Source organism: Mesocricetus auratus, unplaced genomic scaffold (genome assembly GCF_017639785.1).
Source record: "Mesocricetus auratus isolate SY011 unplaced genomic scaffold, BCM_Maur_2.0 Super-Scaffold_100006, whole genome shotgun sequence".
In the NCBI taxonomy this organism is placed as follows: Eukaryota; Metazoa; Chordata; class Mammalia; order Rodentia; family Cricetidae; genus Mesocricetus; species Mesocricetus auratus.
In genome coordinates, this window is record NW_024429190.1 from 99,358,180 (window position 1) to 99,373,554 (window position 15,375).

General features: G+C 43.4%; 1 protein-coding gene across 1 annotated transcript in view; it reads right to left on the minus strand.

Moving 5' to 3' along the window:
• Positions 1-1,686: 1,686 nt before the first annotated feature.
• Parg (poly(ADP-ribose) glycohydrolase) overlaps positions 1,687-15,375 on the minus strand; it is a 99,974-nt gene continuing 86,285 nt past the window's right edge. The window contains exons 16-18 of the mRNA XM_005077659.4: positions 13,531-13,636; positions 3,567-3,695; positions 1,687-2,744 (exon numbers count right to left, since the gene is read on the minus strand). Of these exons, the coding sequence (XP_005077716.1) occupies positions 2,590-2,744; positions 3,567-3,695; positions 13,531-13,636 (390 nt within the window). The 3' untranslated portion in view covers positions 1,687-2,589. The remainder of the gene's footprint in view (positions 2,745-3,566; positions 3,696-13,530; positions 13,637-15,375) is intronic.

Sequence of the window (15,375 nt, forward strand, 5' to 3'; positions counted from 1 at the left end):
AGAGATTCAGAGACAAGTTTAAAATTAACCAGAATACAGCTAGTATTTGCTCAACTCTCCTGATTTAATGCCTTATCTGTCACTGTATGTTGCTTCCTTAAGTGGGTGAGTTAGAAATTAAAAATGAGCCTTATTAAAAACTTGAGATTTCCAACCTTGCTTAGTTAAAGTGGGGAAAGCGTCAACAACATGAAATGAAAAAAACAAAAACAAACAAAAACCAAATGCTACATGAAAGAGAATGAAAGGTGCTGTTATAGATACGAATGCTACTTACAGCCCTCCCCCTTCATGCGGAGGCTCAAGGACAGAGTTGCAGTTCTCTGCATGATCCTCCCTCCTCAGTGTGCACAGCTTCATTAACCTGGGCTGATCGGGACACACTAGCATCCACACACACCAACACACAGTCCTCGGGACACACTAGCATCAACACACACCAACACACAGTCCTCGGGACACACTAGCATCAACACACACCAACACACAGTCATCGGAACACACTAGCATCCACACACACCAACACACAGTCCTCGGGACACACTAGCATCAACACACACTGACAGACAGTCCTCAGGACACACTAGCATCCACACACACCGACAGACAGTCTTCAGGACACACTAGCATCAACACACACCAACAGACAGTCCTCAGGACACACTAGCATCCACGCATACTGACAGACTGTCCTCGGGACACACTAGCATCAACACACACAGACAGACTGTCCTCAGGACACACTAGCATCAACACACACAGACAGACTGTCCTCGGGACACACTAGCATCAACACACACAGACAGACTGTCCTCGGGACACACTAGCATCAACACACACAGACAGACTGTCCTCAGGACACACTAGCATCAACACACACCAACAGACGGTCCTCGGGTCACATCACTATCCCTGCACTGCACAGCACCAAGAGTGGGGTCTAAGCATTTGCACTCTGGAATATCAGGCGAGCTGGTCTTTTAGCCTGGATCTGCAGTTTCTGTTAGATGTTTCCGTCATCATTTGACTGCCTAAGAGGGAAAGGTGTGGGAACGGAGAAAGAAGGAAATGAAATCTATCCATAAATCCCTCAGTAAATCCCAGAAGAGCTAGGAAGGAAAGATTTCATTTAGTATCAGTGGGGATAAGGCCATGCTCCTCTACATCTGGGAACTGATCAAAAAGTCTTAGTTCTTGCAGGAAAGAGCTTCATCAATGACAAGTGGTAGCCTTTATGTGCTTAGCCCATTATCCTCCTGATCTCTATACAAAAAGAAATTGCTAAGACACTGGTCCAGGCCCCCTTTCCTGCCAGTGGTAGCCAGGGAGTTTAGAACACATAACAAGAGCTTCTTAGTGACAGGACTTGACTAAAGACTGGCTTCTCCTGACAGCTGGAGTGCAAACCAAAACTTCCACAGTTCAAGACTATCTTGTGACTAAATCCTAATCAGTTCATGCAAGATTGGCTTTGGTTTCCAGATTAACCTCACGAAGACGCCAATTACCATTGACCCTGTTGATGGTTTTAAAAATACAAATGTGAATACAGATTTTAAACAGAACTCTGATGAAGCCCAAACCTAATTGTTCCTCTACCTTAGTTGTTGGATTTTATGTGTTCCCGCAGACACAATTAAGGAGCACGTGTTTACGTGTGTAAATAAAACACAGGTGATATGAGAATTTCTGACAAATGATTTATTAATGAAAACGTATTAACTCTAAGCTTTACTGCCAGAAAAACTTCAATATGTACAAATCAGCATGAAGTTTCCAGTCCCCAACCTTTGGTTACACGAATAAGCCGTAAGTGACACAGAACAAACATTGATTCTAATTGCAAAAGAAAAACAAACAAAAACTCCCTGACTCTCTTGAACCTGGTTTCTTTATATCATATGAGGAGTACTCTTTGATTCTACATTTTCTTTCCTCTCCATCAGTTTCTAAAATAGTGCCAATAATGGAGCTGGGGAAAAGGACGGACAAACGATTGCTTATAGGGATGATGCTTCAAAGAGTAACTGCAAGTCAGTCTGTCTTAAATAGAAACCAGTTTTAGCCTAAGATCCCGGCATTAAGTAACATAAGAAAAACTTCAACTCTTAATTTAAAATTCACAATGTAGCCAGCGCAAGCCTAACAAGGGCGGGGAGCGGAAGTCTCCAGGGATGCGTGTAGCCGTCTCCACTCGAGACTGCGGGTTTGAACCTCCTCAGGCGCAGTGGTTTCTGCTAGCCACCACAGCAGTCTGGAGAGGACAGACAAGAAGAGACCGCAAAGCCGAGGGCACCCTTTCATGGGGATTCACCAGAAATCCGACTGGCAAATAAAGAAAAGTCAAGTCAAAGAGTAAAGGCTGAAGGAGAAGAAAAACGGAAGAGAACAGCCTAAGGCCCTGTCAACAGGACGAGACGGGCTCGGATGTACAGATGGTAACTGCATTCAGAGAGAGGTATGCCCCCTTGATTACAAATGTGGATTATATACACATTTATATCAGACGACGTCAGTGCACACAGTACACCCCACGGTTCAAACAGGATGTCTCTGAGAGCGGAGCGCAAGTCCTATCCACCTGCTTCCTCAGGTCCCTGCCTTTTGTCCTGGCTGGTCAGAGGTCTCTGCACTCGACTCAACAGCATGGTATAAGAATGGATAAAGCTTGATGTCTGGTCCAGGGGTGGAACAGTTTCTGCATTCTTCATTGTAGTATCGTAGTAACAACTTAAACACTTTTCCTAGAGAATCAAAGGCCAGAACAATTGCATGTTAAGTTATCTTGATGGAAAAACTTAAAAAACAAACAAACAAAAACCTATTTTAATTTACCTTAAATAATATAAGCTTAGATTTGACTTCTAAAAATATAGCATGAGTTTCTAATGCACAGAAGGCTTTCCCGGACACAAACTTTAACATTAAAAAAAAAACTTTATAGGAACTTAGGCTATGATAACAGGCTGTCCCGACTCCATTGTCCATGGATTGTGTACAGAGTTCAGAGCAACTCCCAGCTCCCAGGGGAGCAGCACGCTTGTGAGCACGCTGCATTCTCCTAAATCTGGCAGACTGAGGGCGTGAGGACTGCCAGGTTTCCATTATCTCCCCCTCCCCCACCCCTCCCCTCACATGTGTCTTTAATATGCGCTCGGCATGCCCTCATACCCTTTTAGATTTCTGTATAAATAAAAGTAAAAATGGACGTCAATTCTAGCTTCCTAACTGTTTTTTGTTTTTTGTTTTTGAGACAGGGCTCACTATTATTGTATTACCCAGACTGGCCTGGACTAATGGCCTCCCAACTGGCTGGAATTACAGGTACAGACCACCATGCCTGGCTAGGGACCTCACTCTGAGATGACAAACTTAAGTCAGTGTCATGCTGACATTCTGCCAGGAAACAGAGACCAAAGCTCTGCTGAGCTGCCTGCGTAAATGCTCCATCGCCCCCCCAGCTCCTGCCAAACCTTTCCTCCATGATCCCACAGACTTAGCAGTTGTTCCTTCTGGACGGAACACATCCATCTAGATAGCAAGTGTCAAGCCTATGTCCTACTCACCAACATTCAGCTTCCTCTCAGTAAGGAAAGTGTGCATGCTGTAAATGTCTCTCATCAATTCTGAGTCCCCAAAGGTGAAATAAACCACGTCGCGTTCAGCTGCAGCTGCTGCCAGTATCTGTATTAAGGCTGTAGCAAGGAGAACAGGCAGTTATGTCATGGCACTTCCTATCAATGCACCCCAGCTCTCTCAAGCAGCTGCAGAAGCTGGCACGGCACAGATTTATCCTGGGTTAAGGATTTACAAACCCAATGTATATGTTATTAGGTACAGAGAATACAAGATGACACAAACTATCCAGTTTATGGCTCTCAGGTATGCTTTGGAGAATAACATTCAACTGCAGCAATCTCACACAGTTACCTTCTCTGAACCACAAAGGAAAATTCACTTGAAGCAACAAACCAGGGCACACAGGCAGTATTTATAATTACTCCGTTAATCTTGAATTATTTTTGTTTGCTCAATTTCATACTTTTGTCTCATTACACACTCATTGCTCTTCTGCATCACAGCCCTATTTGGGGGTTCTGATGCTATCACTGACTGCTACAAGCATTCCCCACACAAACTGCTAAGCACCCCACATCCATCCAGCACCCACACCTATCTGTTCCTGCCACAGAGAGTCAGTGTTCCTGAAGATGCTGAAATGAGTAACCCCTGGTGCATTAGAACAGAAAAACAACTGGGAGTCACTACCTCCAGTCAAGGCTACAAATCTGCTATATTTAAGAAAGGGTGAAACAGTGCACATTAACTTACGCTCAAATGGTCCAGTAGGCAAATGCACTTTCTCCCAAGTGTGTAACACCTGAATTCAATCCCCAGACCCACATGGTAGAAGTAAAACCTGGATTCCCACAAGTTGTTCTCTGCCCTCCATATGTAGTGTATGCGCACATACAAACATAATTAATTAAAATGAATAAGGACTGTGCTATTTTTACCTTTAAAAAACAATAAGGTCCTTGTAGGTTCAGGCTGGCCTTGAACTCACAATCCTCCTTCCTCAGTGACTTGCTTTAGTGTCTACCATGAGTACTATTATTATTTTTGACAATGCATGTGAGACCACCTAAATCCTGTCGTGCTTTTTAAACCATATTTACTGAGTATCTACAGCCTGGAGACACCATGACTAGTCTCATTAATCTTAGAATGCTGAAATTTCAAAACAAAGGTAAGTTTTAATTAAAATTGCTCAACCAACTTATGCATATATTAAAGCTTCAGAAGGCCCAGTTTTAAAAGGTTCCCAATTAACCTTAAAGTGCATATAAAAATGGAAACTAATGAATTGTCATCTTTTACCAAGACACAGCTTTACCTTTCAGAGAGAATGAAGTTGGCCTTGCAGGCTAGGAAAGGCCTTGTCGGTTGGTCTTGGTCTCACACCTCTCTGTCCCCGTCATCCTACTGCACAGACGGGCTGGACCAGGAAGGTTAGAGACGGGAGCCACGGCAATCCCCACCTCTGCTAGCAGTACTCAGCCACTTCGGCTGGGCTCTCTTGGCCTTGTTTTCTCGGTTACACAATGGAGTTGAACTAAATGATCCTAGAAGCTCTCAGTTAGGATTCCCTAATTACTGTTATAATTTTTCTGCCTGTATCATCAGATGTTAAAACTGTAACTACACAAATGAAATTTCCAGGAAGACAAATTAATCTTGGCCTTAGACACATCATTAAGTCACTGACAAAGTATTTAAATTTCTTCATTGTTTACTTTATGTGCATTTGGTGTTTGCCTGCATGTACGTCTGTGTAAGGGTGTCGGATCCCCTGGAACTGAAGTTACAGACAACTGTGAGCAGCCACAACTGGGAACTGAAACTGGGGTGTTTTGGAATAGTAGACAGTGCTCTTAACCACTGAGCCATCCACAAAACCCACTGTCTATGACATCTCCAAGGTCTTTGCAAACCTTATGATTTAAGTGAACTCTCTTGTATTAGAAGTTAGATGAGAATAAACTTAATAGGGCATGGGGACAGATGCCAAGTTTGCTATAAAAGCTTATAATTCTAGCACAAGCATACATAGGTGCCAAAATAATCACTTAAATTAAACTGTAGGGAGCTTGGATTTAATTTTCTTTTTGGCAACCATGTTATACCATGCGGAAAACACCAATATGAATAAGCAGAAAAAGCAATTTACCATGTCCTGTTACAGCAAATGAAGCAAGCAAATGTGGGTAAGATAGGAAGGGCCAGGTGTGGTGGCACACAGCTTTAATCCCAGCACAGGGAGGAAGGGCCAGGTGGTTCTTAGGTTCAAGGCTAGCCTGCTCTACAGAGCAAGTTCCCAGACAGCTAATGCTGTATAGAGACCCTGTCTCACTGAAAGGGGTGTCAGATAATGGAAACTCATACACAGGAGGTGGCTGAGGCTGTTACATGTAATATCAGTAGTGCCCACTAACATGGAGCTTATAGCAACAGAACTCTATTGAGGATAAGCTCATTTAATTTTTACAGAAACAGAACAAGATAATTACTACTATTGCCATCTTGAAAAAGGCTAAGTAACTGTCCAATAGCATCTAGTAAGAATGCAGTAGAGCTGAGATTTGAACTCTATATTGTGACTCAAAACCCCATGCTCTTACCCATTCCACGGCTTCCAAGCTGCAACACAAAATCATTCTGCATGAGGTAAAGCAGGCTTTACAACAGGCCAAACACATTAACCTGTTTATTTGCAGTATTTGGGTATATTCTGGCAAGAAAGCTCAAATAGCACAGATGTGGAAGCGCTATCCATGCCTTCCTATTGAATTTTGTCTTCTGAGCTCTCCCACTCCCTTGGCTGCTCTGACAGTCGCCAGCCCTGCTTGTTACACCCCAAGGTCACACATGATGTTTACACCAAAAAGCAACTCTCACATCCAGAGTGCGCCTGTCCCTGGCTCTGTTCTTAGTCTTACTGAGCTCCCTCTTACTACAAGCACCCTGCTCTAAACAGTCTTCCTCAAGCCCCCACTCCCCCTCAAAGCTGTGTCACTGTCCTCACTCTGTGGCAACACACCTAACCAAGGACAGAAAGACTAGTGTGCCTCCAGGCTGAGAGCAGCCAATCCATCGCAGCAGGGAGGCGTGGCAGCTAAAGCTCGGAGCAGCTGGTCACTTGGTCACGTTGGATGCTCAGTTGGGAGGAAGAAGAGATGAATGCCGGTGCTCAGTTGTTCTGTTTAATCAGCTCAGTTCCCTACCCATTGCACAGTACTGCCCATATTTAGGTGGGTCGTCCCACCTTAATTAGCCTAAACTGGAACTCATCACAGACATGCCCAGGGTTTTTCACGGTAAGCCTAAATCCACTCAAGTTGACTCAGATTAATCTAGATTAACCATTACAAATATAAGCTTTCATATCTAGAGATTCAGATATAATACAGATCAAATAAAAAGTTGCACATACTGATCTGAAATCTGGTTTGACTATGGAACTGATAAATCTATGCCTCAGGATTTCATTTATAAAAACGTTAAAAAGTCTTCCTAATAGGTTGTTGTGTGCTTATACAACAAATGACTAACTTGCTGCCAAGCCTGATGACCCGTCAATTTACCTAGTACATTTCCTAGAACACAGAATACATTTAACATATTACCTTAGCTCACAATAAGAAACAATGATAATGTCTTCTGGAAGACAGGGCCAATGTCACCAGTTCTAACACTTCTCTGCCGTGTTCCTTTGTGAGTCTGGCTTCCAGTCTTGGCTTTCCGGGGTTACAAAGAGGGTTGCAAACTAAAGAGTAGCTATGCAAATACAAAGAGTCAACGCAATGGTTCTTACATCTGACTGAACACCATCAATTTGCAAACTATGAAACAAAGTATGCAAGCCATTTTCCAGATCCAGAAAGCCAGCGGTATCTCTTAGGTACTGGTAATAAACGCTCCACTCACCCTTGACTTTACGCTATCATATAAAACAATGGGTCACAAAAAGAACCACGCAGCAATGCTACACGAGAGAGAAAAGGAAGTGTGGTCTTTTCAGATACAGGAAGCAAAGTACCAAGGAATCTGAGGTGACAAAGAAAGGTGACCTGGTCCATAGTCTATCCATTCACCCTTTCTGATGTTTACAAACTATACTTTCCTCAACCCTGAATTAATGGGTTACCAGTTCAAGACAACCATAGCATGGCAGAAAATAACTCTCTGGTACTATCTCATTACCATGCTTGACTAACACTTTTTCTAGAGTTTAGCTTTCCGTTGTTGATGGACTTTTTGGGACAAGGTCTTCTGTGTAGCCTAGGCTTGCTGATTCACATTCTATAGCTGCTCAGATACTGGGATTAGAGGCACACATGTCCCTCTATGCCTGTCTTGAGTTCAGCCATCTTGATTCTAAAATAGTAATGAAATTAATAAAGACATTATTTAGTTTGATTTAAATGGACATAAGGATGACCAAAGAGAAAGTAAATGTATACCACGTTTCTGTACCGCATCAGCCTTTCACTTAGTAAATATAAATATGTCAAGGGACTCATTGAAATCTCAGTTAACAAAAGATACACGTACTGTTTACTTATTGGCTATGCTCATTTGGCCTCATGGGTAGAACAGTATCCGAGTTGGTCTAATTAGAGTATTTCTAAGGTTTCTTTTTTTCCTTTTTTTCTTTTGGTTACATCTTGGGCTATTCAACTGCACTGCTTGTTAAGCCTGTAACTATTTAGTTCTGGTGTCTGCCATGTAGATACAACCTGATGAAAACAAGAGGATGTCGCTACCACATTGAGTTGCTTGCAGGAGGGCACCAATATACGCGCTGCAGAGATGGAGAAGCTGGTGCCAGGATCTAGTCATTTATAAGGCCAATTCCATGAAGTCTTTATCATTACTTAATGTCCCTTCTAGGGGGAAAGGAAGGCTCATAGTCTTTCTGGTGGAAGGGATAACCTACATTAGAGTCAAGCGTCTTTTCTTCTTCTTTACCGCAGATCTACACAGCCATCCCCACCAAGAACTTTCTTCACAGCATTTGCGTAGGGGTGGGGCCCCTCTGGTGTAGCTGCGTCTCACGTGGAGACTGGGAGGGGCGAAGCATTTAGAACGTGCAGTCTTAGAAGTAAAGAGGACACCCAGGGGCTGCAGGGTAATAAACAGCTGTGTGGAAACCCTGGTGCACATCTTATTAGGAGGAGTTCAGGGATAGAAAAGGAACTGCACACGACTATGGCGTCAAGACACTCTTTAGTAGAGGAGGCTAGCAACAGCATGATCTCTCATAAGGCCAGTGGATACCTTACGGAGACAGTAAAAACCAACTAGGAGGGAACCCTAAGGAGACCCTGACGAGAGAACTGCAGACAGCTCTTCATGAAGAGGCGTGAAAGAAGGATGCGTGTTTCACTGACAGAATCCAGGCCCGGGTAAGTAAGCTCTATGCTCTTCAGAGACACTTTCTCAAGTGTCTCTAATAATTAAGTCCCACAGAAATGCTAAACAAACTCTAAAAGCAGAAACATTGCCTTTGGTCTTCAATTCTAATGCAGTAAGCCTGGGAAGAAATGAACTTACGTTTACTTAGAAACATCTCATGGAGCCCAGACTTGGTGAGCAGATCACACTCTCCATTTCTCTTCCAGCCTTCCCTGAGGAAGTGTGCTCTAACCTTCTTGAAGCGGTCTTTGTGTGGTCCTCATGCTTAGATGAAATGAGCTTAACAAAAGTGTTAACAGCTAAGTGGGAACTCCACTGACTCACTGCACCTTACTTACAACGGCCTATGTCTCAATAAACTCTTTTCTATTGAAAACACCCTAAAATGCACTTAATTATCTAGCCTACTGAGCATCCTAGCCTTGCCACGGCCTCGTGGGGTTCAGGTGTGCCTCCCTGTCCATGCTGCAGGTCACCGGCAGCTGTGGCACTACCATGGGACTACTATTACACCACCTATCCCAGCTTCGGAAAAGGTCAGATTCAAGGTCTGAAGCACATTTTTTACCGAATGCCTAAAGAAACACTGCGAGCCAGGGATTATCAGGGGATTCAGACTCAAAGACTCTTTCCTATGTTTTCCAGAAAAACAGGGTCCAGCAGGCAGGAGGGTATGCAGTCTCAGCGCTGGCGCACAAAGTACAGGAGGTTACCCGCTGTCTGTGGGGTCCAGCATAGAGCCCTCTGCTCTCCTAGTCCTAAGGCCACTGGTTGTCTGGGGTAGCAGTTGTAATAAATGACAGTAAATTGATTAAGAGATTAAGGTATTCTTTATATTTGTTCACAAAAGATCAGGTGTGGTGGTGCATGCCTGTAACATCAGCACTTGGGAAGCCAAGATAAGAGCCTGAGTTCATGACTTGCCTGAGCTATATAGTGAATTCAACCACAACCAACGGCCCCCCAAACCTCTCAAAACCCCAAAATCCCTCCACATACCTAAAAAGCAAATATATTATACCTCTATTACCGCTTAGAGGAAATTGTGGTTACTTTTTGCACATAGACAGATAACATAAGGAGCTTCAGATTGTATGTGCAGTGTTTTATGTGCATAATTTAATTTTTAAAATGATTTACATGGTATGTTTCTTAATTTCCCCTCTAAGTAGGAATATTCCAAAGACATCTTTCTATTTTAGCAGATGTATTTCTATAATGGCTTAATATGCAATATTTAATTCATAAATGCCCTACATCCTTTTCTGTATAAAAATCAAAGTGTATGAAGTGCTATAGCACTTACCTAACATGCAAAAAGCCCTGGGTTTGATTCCCAGCACAGTAAGAAAACAACACTAAGTAAAATCATGGCGTAGGTAGCCAATATCCCACTGAAGGACACAATGACTAGTATTTGAATGACTATTCAAGCAAGAGAGTCAGAGGAACTCCTAAGTCTCAATCTCAGTAACTGAGCAAATGATTCACACAAGGGAACCTTTTGAACACCATCCTGATGGTGCAAGCTAAGCTGCAGTGAGAGAAAGGACTTTTGAACTACAAGGAAAAGAATACAGATAACACGTTTGTAAAGCTTTCCACTGTCCAGCACAAATGACCGTGGTTTATGGCAGACCGGGATTGATGACATGAATCTAGTCATTCGTTTTACTTAAGAGAAAAATAAAAAGAAGTATCTGTCATAAGATCAATAAGTCCACAGTGAAAAACAGGTTTCCTCAAACACATTCAAGATGATAAAGAATTTCACAGAGTAAATCCCACAAATTCCTTCTTTTATTGACTTTCAAACATCAAAAAAATGCACTAGGCAATTTTTGTGTTTGAACTTGAAGGAAATATGGTAGTCTTTAAAATGAGGGGACAAGAAAGGCCATTCTAAAGGTGTCACAAAAACGTGGACACAAAAGTTCAATATGGTATTTAACAAAAAAACTGAAAACAAAACAAAACAACAACAAAAACAAAAAACCCAAACCTGAGAAATGTGCCTATAACGTAGGCTATGAACACTTAATATTTTAAATTTTTTTTGTTTTCTTTTTGAGACTGGGTTTCTCTGTGTAGCCCTTAGCTGTCCGAAAAGCCACTCTGTAGACCAGGCTGGCCTTGAACTCTGCCTCTGCCTCCTGAGTGCTGGGGCTAAAGGTTGGGCCAGCACTTGTTTTTAGTGTACTAGGAATTGTTACTGACTAGAGAAAGAACAACTACCTCAAGAATATATGAGGAGGAGGCGTGGAAAACAATTCACAAAACAAACAAAACATGTGCAAGAAACAGGAAAGCTACTGAATATCATAAGAGAGGCTGGAGACTGCTATGGCTCACCTTCCTGAGGCTCATCCTACAGACCTTCAGGAGCAATCCACATCAAGTATCAAAACATAAGGACACATACCCTAGAAGTTAATCTTACTTTAGGTAACTTACCCTAAGAAGGTATATGTACAACTTAAAGTAAAGTAGTGCACAGTCAATTGTACTGAGATTTTCTGAACTGTCGTATCTATGTATTTTGGTATTGAAAACTATCAGAGTGCAGGTTTTAAAAAGGAGTTATGGTATGAATGCATTCATATCAGAATTTTTTCACAAAGCTACTTAAATGGATGACACCAAAACATTGCCTGTGAGTTTGGTGACTTTTATATATTTGATGGCACTTTTCTGGGTTTTGGAACCATGAATGTGCCCCTTTTATGAAAATAGCAAGCTTTTCATTATGGGGATGATTCTACTGCTACAGACACACCTGTTTCCTTCCTAAGACGCCGGGTTTTATCTGTGTCTAGCGTGGCTGTCAAGGCCAGCTACTCCTTATGTTTGCTGTGACTGTTCCTATGGCTCCCTGGCGGCTCCCAGCCGGTCCCTAGTACTTCGTTCCTAGAGGGAGCCCCTAGATGTTAGTCTTTGTTGTACTAATGAGGTGACTCAGATAACTCCAACGATCTTGATTAGTTCTCTGTCAATTAGACACAAGCTAAAGGTAAGAGAAGAGGGAGCCTCGGCTGAGAAAATGCCCTCACCAAACTGGCTTATGGACAAGCCTGTGGGGCACTTTAAGAAAAGGACTGTCGTGTGGAGAGTCCCGTTCCCTGTGGCAGCACCACTCCCGGGCAGCTGCATGCTGCAGGAAATCAGGCTGAGCAAAGCATGGAAAACAAGCCGGGAGACAAGGCAAGGGAGCAGCGCTCCTCCCCGGCCTCTGCATCAGTTCCTGCCTCCAGGTTCCTGCTCGAGCTTCCACCCCGACCTCCTCAACAACAGACTGTGACTAGAAGTGTGAGCTGGAATGAACCTTTCCTCCACAAGATGCTTTTGGTCACTGTTTCATCCCAGCAACAGAAACCTTAACACCAACCCCTAGGGAGACTGAGCCCAGCCATGAATAATGATTTAATCAGCATGCCTCTGTAATGAAAACCCAGTCTGAGCACCGAAAGTGAGCAGAATTTTATGGCTGAACACGCTGACATTTAAGGACAAAGAAGTGATTTAACACTATTGGGAGAGGTATCAACCCTTCCAGGTGTCTTCTAGGCTTTATCCTAAGTGTATCTTTTCTGTTCAAGGTATGGAACTTGGGAATTCTGGGAGTTATTTTAGTGAATTCTTAAACTTGAAGGGATCAGGAGGCAAAATGCAGGTGGCCTAGGGACCCCGAGTCGTGTGGCACAGCCTGAAGTGAAGGCAGCCGCGTGGAAGTCTGTGCCCTAACTCTACTCACCCCAGGAACATAAGTGTCAGACTGTACTGTGGTACTTTCCAGCTTGTCTCTGACCAGCTGGGAGGAAATGGAGCAGCGGTCGCCCTCGGCTAATGACACCACTACTTTCCTACTTTCTACACTGGATGCTTTCACATCAAGTAGACACTATCACTATGAGGGGCCAGTAGTTTTGCCAACAGTGTCTGCGATGTCACATCGTCCGTGGGTATCCAAACACCTCCTGGTTTGTGCCACTCACGCAGCTGCCCTAGGCCAGGTTCCCACGTCACCGTGTGTCAGAGCATCAGCCACCACTTGCCACATTTGCCTGTGCCTTTCTTTCATATCCTGGGCTGAGACTGCCCAAAAAGAGGCCGACATCTTATTTACCTTGTATTCTCAGTGCCCATAGCACGGCAGATGGGCCGTTTGTTCAGGAGGTGCATGAGGAGCTCAGTGCATAGCACTGCCCATAAACAGCACCCCAGTGAGCAAAGCGCTTACTAGAGTAGGCACTTTGGTTTGAAGTGTCAGAGTTGGTTTTGCAGTTTTCTTTCCCATGACCTTTGTACATTCAGCTAAACAATGTGGGATCTGGTTGACCGCAGAGATAAGCAACCTCTCTGCATGGAAATAGTAAGTGAAGCTAAGAATTCCTTCAAAACAGCAAGAAAAAAAAGAGGATGGTGCCAAATGTTCTTTTTAATCCTTCGACTTTCATAGTTTCCTATGATATGACACTAGATTGCCCTTTAGAGACCAACCAACTCCTCCCCCAGTGAGCAAGCCACCATCTTTCTCCATAGTGACGGACTTACCTTTTAATCGAGCATCACCCCCGAAGGCACCGCAGCCCCAGTTTCCTGTGGCCACTGCAGAAAGGTTCTCTGGAGGAACTCCAGGACGGAGGAATCCACAGTAAGCCTGCAGATAAAGCAGACACCACAGGACATGAGTGAGCAGACACCAGCAGTGCCCACTGACGCAAGGTCTGAGAGCACATCTACTGTCAAGTTTTTGTTCTCATTCCCTTCTTTCCTAGGGCCAAAACAGAAGGGGAAAACAACGGAAAGGAGAAAGATGTGGAAAACAGTAAAAATGAAAAATTCTAGCATGTGTTTGGATATAACTGCTTTGATTTGGGGCAAATCAAATCCCTCAAACCGGTATCAGTCTTAATTGCTCGACCCAACTGAAATGAATAGAAATGGGACTACTAGATAGATTTCAAGATGGCCGGAATGAGGACTCCCAACAGAGCACTTGCTCCAAGCCTTGTAGGCGTCTATCATCTATCAGTGTCTCCTGCTCCCGTGGAGTTCGGGCTACTTCAGCGCTCCCTCCTGTCTATATTCACCAAATGAGACACTGGCGCTGGACTAAGGGTCACAGCTTTAAGAGGGAGTCCTCCATTCTGTGACAAAATCCTAGTGCAGACTGTCATTGCCCCCACCCTGCTCCCGAGAGAAGAAAACAAAATTGCCTTAAGCTCTCTCTTGGTCCTACTCTCCAGTTTCACATCTCTGTTCTAAATTAGACTATCTAAAAATTTGCCAGTAACCCCCGCAAAGTGCCGTATATCTTAAGGATGTTGGATAAGCAGTAACTAAATGAAAATCTCATTTTGGTCTTGAAATTTCTGATTTTTATTTCTTTGCTATCAGCCACGTCAGTCTTCCTTTTAAGGGGTCTTAGCTTTGTGCAACTATCAGATGAATTAAAGGGGCTTAATGTACAGCAGAGCAAGTGTCCCCTAGGTTCACTCAGGTATCAACCAAAGACAAAAATATGGTCCATAGGCAATACTAAACCAAACTAAAAGAATGATCTGTGACAAATGTCCCTGGAGACAAAGCAAAGATAAAGATGCTTCTGTGAAGCCCACACGAAGAAATATAGTAAATTGCTCTCTGAAGTCTCCACAAAGGTATAAAAATGTATTTTACACACTGTCTAGATGGATTAACAAGGCTATTTCTTCCGCCCCTCCTAGGCTGTAAATCCTGATGGATACTAACTATAAGTTGTTGCTAAACCGAGGCATAGAGCTTATATAAGAACTCACAAATTACCTGCATAATCCTATGGCCTGAGCTTCTGAAATCCCTTTCAGGTCAACAATATGAGGGAGCCCCATTTGTTTTTTTGGCAGGTTCTTCAAAGATGAAGAATCTGACATTCATATTATGAGATGAGGGAGAACGACCCTCTGTCAGAATAAACCTAACTCTGCCACTGTTTCCTATCACTGCTTCCCAACATGCCTAAACAAAGATGAGCCTCCGTCTCCCAAGTTTATGTTTCTGCTAACATTATTAGAATGGTCTCAGTCTCCTCCCCACCACTGCAATCACCCTGGCAGAAGAGACGACACTCTAAAGACAGACACTTGTGCTGGAGGAAGGGTAAGCTCTGCTATAACTAGAGGAGGAACTTATCTCCCAGAAGGGAATTTCACACACTTGTAATAACTTACAGGACAGCTCTGCAGGACAGGTGAGTAATGACAATAATGGGTCACAGATGAGTGGGACCAGGGTTACTTACTTATGTACTCCCCTGCCCTCTATTTAAAGCTAAACCTCATGCCAAGACTCTTTCTTATTCATCCCCTCCCCAACACGGAGACACTGAACACATCTCTTTTTTGTTGCTATTCCATA